This window comes from Plectropomus leopardus, chromosome 1 (assembly GCF_026936395.1).
Source record: "Plectropomus leopardus strain MGB_pleo_1.0 chromosome 1, ASM2693639v1, whole genome shotgun sequence".
NCBI lineage: Eukaryota > Metazoa > Chordata > Actinopteri > Perciformes > Serranidae > Plectropomus > Plectropomus leopardus.
In genome coordinates, this window is record NC_142176.1 from 897501 (window position 1) to 905000 (window position 7500).

Here is a 7500-nt window from a genome sequence, read left to right on the forward strand (position 1 = left end):
TCATGAGGTTCATTAGCTCGTCTGTCACTGTGACGCCACAGAACAAAGGTTTATTTTAAATCTACATCAACAACCTCCAGAGTTCAAACGGTTAGGAAAAACCCGGAAAAGTCACGACATTTCTAAACCTCAAAAAGTTTTAGAAAACTAAATATACCCTGAACATTTTTTTGAAAAGTCATGGAAATTTGTGTATCAAACTTGTATAATAACACATGATGTGTTCAAGGACAGAAATGTGAAAATCCATCAATATGTTTTTAAATTTTGGTGGGATATTTAAAGACAACACGCCTTCAGGTTTGGGAGGCAAAACATTTGATGGAGGAAAAAAAAAAGCCAAAAAATGAAAGTAAAAATCAACAAATCTTTTTTTCTTTTAAAATCACCCAAAAGAATTAAAGAAAACAACAACAACAGTTCCAGCTATTTACAGTTGATGGTCCCGTCCCTTAAAGCCAGAGCCTAAAACATTATCTACCCCCCCCCCATAAATAACAAACAGTCCCTAATTTGTATTTGAATATTCAGTTCTACTCTTGTTCCTTTAAAAAACATAAACAGTATATTTATAAAATAATGTCATTTAATTCCATGAAGTTTCTTGGTTAAAGTTTGTGTGGAGCCTGATTTATTTCCAAGACTCGACCTCGACTCTGTCGTCGTGTGCCGACAGAAATACACGCCGCACATAAACAGGAAGAACCACTGAAGTCAGCGTTTAAATGTGTGTCGTCACACACACACACACACACACACACACACACACACACACACACACACACACACACACACACACACACACACAGCAGGCTGGAGCTGCTGGTATTTTTACTGCACCAGTCTCTCCTGCCTCCAGACCAGTGGATCCAGTTACAGTCCTGTTCCTGTTTCCACTGGGGCTGACGGGGCCTCCCAGTCACGCCTGCAGGGCGCCGGCGGCGTCCGCCTGAAACATTGAACTTGTTTTTGGCCGTGAAGACGGAGAACAAACACGTGCTGATAAGAGGCGAGCTGGCTGAGAGCTGATAACAGACCTAATAATAACACCACAGACCAGTATCACAGACCAGTATCACAGACCAGCGTCACAGACCAGCGTCACAGACCAGCATCACAGACCAGTATCACAGACCAGCGTCACAGACCAGTATCACAGACCAGTATCACAGACCAGTATCACAGACCAGTATCACAGACCAGCATCACAGACCAGTATCACAGACCAGCATCACAGACCAGCATCACAGACCAGTATCACAGACCAGTATCACAGACCAGCATCACAGACCAGTATCACAGACCAGCATCACAGACCAGCATCACAGACCAGTATCACAGACCAGCGTCACAGACCAGTATCACAGACCAGCATCACAGACCAGTGTCACAGACCAGCGTCACAGACCAGTATCACAGACCAGCATCACAGACCGGCATCACAGACCACCTGTCACAGACCAGTGTCAGACCAGTATCAGACCAGTATCACAGACCAGTCAGTCCAGTATCACAGACTAGTGTCACAGACCAGTATCACAGACCAGTGTCAGACCAGTTTCACAGACCAGTGTCACAGACCAGTGTCACAGACCAGCACCCTGCTGGGATACTGACCTGTGATACTGGTCTGTAGTACTGGATGTAACAGATACAGACATGCCTTTGCAGAAGCGACAGCCGTGTCCATACGTCCTATTGTCCAATACGTCCATTTGTCCGGCCCTGACTGTGATCGTGACATCTCTTGAACACCTTGGTGGATTTTTTAAAATTTGGCTCGGACGTTGAGTTGGACTCAGGAATGAACTGATAAGCTTCTGGTGGTCAAAGGTCAGGGAGAACACCTTGACCTTGACTCTTTGAGTCCAAGTGAATGACCTTCGTGATAATTATGGTGAACTTATTGTCTGTTGTTGATGAAGTGAAGATGTCCTGTGCCGCCGCGTGTAAAGCGTGTTTTTTTTTTTTTTTTTTTTTTACGTCTCTGAGGACAGAAGACACCTCGCCTGTCTTCTGTCCTCAGAGACGTGGATGTCCTGTGGACCATCGTCTCTAACTGTAACTCGACAGTTCCCGGAGGCAAACAGCCGCCGTGCGGTTACTGTAGTTTTCACTCTTTTCTTCTGTGTCCTCCCGCAGGACAAAAAGTCCCCTTGTCTCACTGAAAGTACCTGAAACATCACATCTGATATTGAGAGATATTATTTCTTAAATTTGATCTTATCGTGAATTTTGACAGAAAAACCAGATACACAAACCTGTTTAATGTTTTTACATCCTGAACTCACTCTGTGCTTTTAGGCTCTCAGGTTTGTAGCTGACTTCACATCTGAGTCTGACCCTCGTCTGTCTTTGTCCTCTGTCTCTCAGGACTCTGAATCTTTGGACCGCTGCATCCAGACCGCTCTGTCAGCACTCTACCCGCCCTTCCGGGCCACGTCCCCGACTGTCCTCTGTCAGGTCCTCAGTGTGGTGGAGAGCTACTACAGAGGAGACGGACTTCGCTACCTGATCCACTTCCTGTTGCCTGCAAAGCAGTTTTTACAAAACATCCAGCAGGATGCCTGTGTGAGTCTTACTGAGTCTGTCTGTCCAATCACAGGGGACAGCTGTCCAATCAGGAGGGACTACAACCAGTCTGTAGGGACAGCTGTCCAGTCAGAGGGGTAAACTGTCCAATCCAACTGTCCAGTCAGAGGGGACAACTGCCCAATCAGAAGGGACAATCGTCCAGTCTGTAGGGACCATTGTCCAATTAGTATGGACTATAGTCCAGTTTGTATAGACTCTGTCCAGTCTGATGGACTCTGTCTCTATGAATCTTTTCCAGTCAGTTTCAACAGAGACAGCAGAGTGTCTGTGGAGGAGCAGAGACAGCAGAGACAGGGAATGGACGGGAAGTCCATTCCCTGTCTCTGTCCTTGGTTCATGACTCAGCAGTCAGACATGATGAGGATGGAGGACACATGAACAAACAGGAGAGGATCAGTGAGTCAGGACGATCTGACTCCTCCTCCTCCTCCTCTCTGTCCTCGCCTGAGCATGGGTGGTGATGTGTCATGTTTGTTTAAGGTGACACTCACCTCACTGCTGCTGGGCGTCACCTCACCTCACCCTGTGTGTGTGTGTGTGTGTGTGTGTGTGTGTGTGTGTGTGTGTGTGTGTGTGTGTGTGTGTGTGTGTGTGTGTGTGTGTGTGTGTGTGTCATGGACTTTATGAATGGAGCCTCTGACACACACTGATGTTTACTCTGAGCAGCTTCACACACCTGGGAGGAAACAGTCAATCATTTTTATCAAATAGAATCTCTCTCCTCCTCCTCCTCCTCTCCTCTCTCTTCTTCTCCTCCCTCCCCTCCCTCTCCTCCTCCTCTCCTCCTCTCCTCCTCTCCTCCTCAGGTGCAGTACTGTGGTCTGTTGTTCCGTCATGAGGGCTGGCCTCTGTGCGTCCATGAGAAGGTAGTTGTGCAGCTCTGTCCTCTGGACCAGGGCCTCCTCCGTCCAGGCGACTTTTACCTACTGGTTTCGCCTCCAGCTGTTATTCCTCCTCCGCCTCGATCACACGGCGCCTCCTGCAGGAGCACCGTCGCCTCCTCCCCCCGCCTGCTCCTGTGCAGCGTGTCAGCTGGCGGCCGTCATGTGGAGCAGCAGGAGGTGCCGGAGGTAGCCCTGCAGTCCCTCTTCAGCATGGCCTGGCTGGACTCGGTCAACAGGGAGAGGGAGCAGCGAGGAGCGTCCCGGCTGGAGCGCTGCCTCCTGTCCGCCCACGGAGACGTCTTCAGGGTCCCCTGGGAGGACCTGGTCTACCCACAGTTCCTCAGCCGGCCGCAGGCCTTCCTGAAGGAGGACAGGGAGTCGTCCACCAAGAATGGCGGTGTGTCGATCAATAAACCGCACAATTCGTGTGGAGATACGAACTCCTCGAGACAGGAAGGAAGTCTCCTCCAGCCAGCAGCGAGCAGCGAGGACGAGGAGTCGGAGGGCGAGTATGTGGAGCTGACGGAGCTGCCGGAGGTGAAGGAGCCGAAGGAGCCGAAGGAGCCGAAGGAGCCGAAGGAGCCGAAGGAGCCGAAGGAGCTTCCTCAGCTGCCTCGCTTCTCTCCACAGAAAGGCTCCTTAACCCAGTCCATCAGCCTGCAGCACCGAGCCAGGACCAGCACACACACCACTGCACACACACGACACAACACACACACACTACACAACACACACACACCGAACACTGCTGCACACACACAACACAACACACACACACTGAACACTGCTGCACACACACTACACAACACACACACACTACACAACACACACACACTGAACACTGCTGCACACACACAACACAACACACACACACTGAACACTGCTGCACACACACTACACAACACACACACACCGAACACTGCTGCACACACACTACACAACACACACACACTACACAACACACACACACTACACAACACACACACACCGAACACTGCTGCACACACACTACACAACACACACACACAACACAACACACACACACCGAACACCACTGCACACACACAACACAACACACACACACCTCTCACTGCTGCACACACACAACACAACACACACACATTCAACCGCTGCATGCACACAACACAACACAACACAACACACATACTCACTGCTGCACACACACTACACAACACAAACACACCTAACACTGCTGCACACACACAACACAACACACACACACTTCACACGGCTGCACACACACAACATGACACTACACACACAGTCTCTGCTGCTGCGCACACACAACACAACACACACACACCTCTCACCGCTGCACACACACAACACAACACACAAACACTTGAAACCACTGTGCATACAGCTGCACACACACCTCACACGTCTGCGCACACTTCAGACAGAACGGACACACACTCCTCCTGTCCTGCTGTGGAGGTCGGCTCCAGGTTTTGCTCCAGGCTCATGGAGGAGCACCAGGACTCCTGCGGACCCGTTATTCTGACCCAGACCTCCTGCACCTCCTCCTCTGCTCCTCCTGACACAGATGGAACCTACAGCAGGATGTCACAGGAGCAAACAGGAGGTGATTCAGAGAGGAGGCTCAACACTGAGACTAGAAGCTGCTCAGAACAGAGAGAAGAGGAGGAGGAGGAGCGAGGGAGAGAGGAGGAGAGAGAGGTGGAGAGGGAGGAGGCAGTGGTGTCAGATAATGAAGGTGAGGAGCAGGAGGAGGACCAGCAGGAGGATGCAGAATGTACGGAGGACCAGGAGTTACTGAGTGAAAGTGAAGAGGAAGAGGAAGAGGAGGAAGAAGACGATGAGTTAGAGGAGGTGGAGCTAGAGGAGGAGGTGCAGGTTATAGTTGTGCAGCAGAGTCAAGAAAGAAGGGAAGAGGAGCAAGTGATAAAAGAAAAAGAAAGAGGAGGAGAAGACGAGGAGGATGAGGAGGAGAAAGGAGATGAACAAACCCACATCAACATGGAAGCTGAATCATGGTCCAACACACACTCTTATTCTGAAAATACACAACAAGCACACTCTGAGGACTCTTATTCTGAAAATACACAACAAGCACACTCTGAGGACTCTTATTCTGAAAATACTACACAACACGCACACTCTGAGGACTCTTATTCTGAAAATACTACACAACACACACACAGTGAGGACTCTTACTCTGAAAATGCACAACACGCACTCTGTGAGGACTCTTATTCTGAAAATACTACACAACATGCACACTCTGAGGACTCTTATTCTGAAAATGCACAACACACACTCTGTGAGGACTCTTATTCTGAAAATACTACACAACACACACACAGTGAGGACTCTTATTCTGAAAATACTACACAAAAAGCACACTCTGAGGACTCTTACTCTGAAAATGCACAACATGCACTCTGTGAGGACTCTTATTCTGAAAATACTACACAACACGCACACACTGAGGACTATTACTCTGAAAATACTACACAACACACACACGCCGAGGACTCTTATTCTGAAAATCCTACCCAACACGCACACTCTGAGGACTGTTATTCTGAAAATGCTCAACACGCACACTTTGAGGACTCTTATTCTGAAAATACTACACAAAACGCACACTCTGAGGACTGTTATTCTGAAAATGCTCAACACGCACACTTTGAGGACTCTTATTCTGAAAATACTACACAAAACGCACACTCTGAGGACTGTTATTCTGAAAATGCTCAACACGCACACTTTGAGGACTCTTATTCTGAAAATACTACACAACACGCACACTCTGAGGACCCTAATTCTGAAAATACTACACAACATGCACACTCTGAGGACTCTTATTTTGAAAAGATCACACATCACACACATTCTCTGGACTCTTATTCTGGAAAAAACAGACAGCAAGTACTCCCGGAGAACTTTTATTCTGACAAGAACACACATTGTGCACATTCTGAAGACACTTATTCTGAAAAGAACAGACAGCATGAACACTCTGAGGACTTTTATCCTGAAAGCAGCACAGAACAGACACTTTCTGAGAACTCTTATTCTGAAAAGAACAGACAACACGCACACTCTAAAGACCCACACCCTGAAAATAATACACAACACACAAACCCTGAAGGCTCTTATTTTGAAAATAATAGACAATGCACATATGCTGGGGACTCTTATTCTGAAAGCAACAAAGAATGGTTATACTCGGAGAAGACTTATTCTGAAAAGGACACACAACAGACACGCTCTGAGGACTCTTATTCTGAAAAGAACACGCAACAGACACGCTCTGAGGACTCTTATTCTGAAAAGGACACGCAACAGACACGCTCTGAGGACTGTTATACTGAAAAGGACATGCGGCATGTGCACTCTGAAGGCTCTTATTCTGAAAAGAACACACATCAGACACCTTCTGAGGACTCTTATTCTGAAAAGAACACACATCAGTCACACTCTGAGGACTCTTATTGTGAAATCGACACTGTGCAAACAGACACTGAGGAGTCCAGCTCTGCTGCCATGGACGCAGCCTCACTGAGGACTGATCTGGAGGAGTCTGAAATCAGACAGGAGATACGAGAAGAGAAGGAGGAGGAGGCGTGCAGCTGTGAGGAGGTTGGTGGAGGAGGAACTGCAGATCTTCAGACTGAAGGTACACACACCTGTTTCTCCTCCTCAATCTTTACTCCTCCTGATTATCATCCCACAAACCATCTGTCTGTCTCATTTATCTCCTCCTCCTCCTCCTCCTCCTCCTCTGATTGGCTGAATGAGTCATCCTCTTCCTCCTTTTTCCCTCCCTCCTCACAGCCTCCTCTAACACCCTGCAGTCAGGATGAAGGTGATGTAGATGCAGGTAGAGGAGCAGAGGGAGTCAGTCAGTACAATAATAATAATATATAAGTATAAATCACTTTTTAGATATAATATAATAGAAAAGAATATGAGATGAGATAATATGAGATAACCTGTAACACTGTGACTGAGTAATGACACACAGTGTTGT

At 47.9% G+C, this 7500-nt stretch overlaps 1 protein-coding gene across 2 annotated transcripts in view; it reads left to right on the plus strand.

Moving 5' to 3' along the window:
* Positions 1 to 7500, plus strand: part of plekhg4 (pleckstrin homology and RhoGEF domain containing G4) — a 68049-nt gene that overhangs the window by 29680 nt on the left and 30869 nt on the right. For both annotated transcript variants that reach the window (XM_088075128.1, XM_088075098.1), the window contains exons 2-3: positions 2374 to 2571; positions 3402 to 7146. In XM_088075128.1, coding sequence (XP_087931254.1) covers positions 3690 to 7146 — 3457 coding nt within the window. In that variant the 5' untranslated portion in view covers positions 2374 to 2571; positions 3402 to 3689. The remainder of the gene's footprint in view (positions 1 to 2373; positions 2572 to 3401; positions 7147 to 7500) is intronic.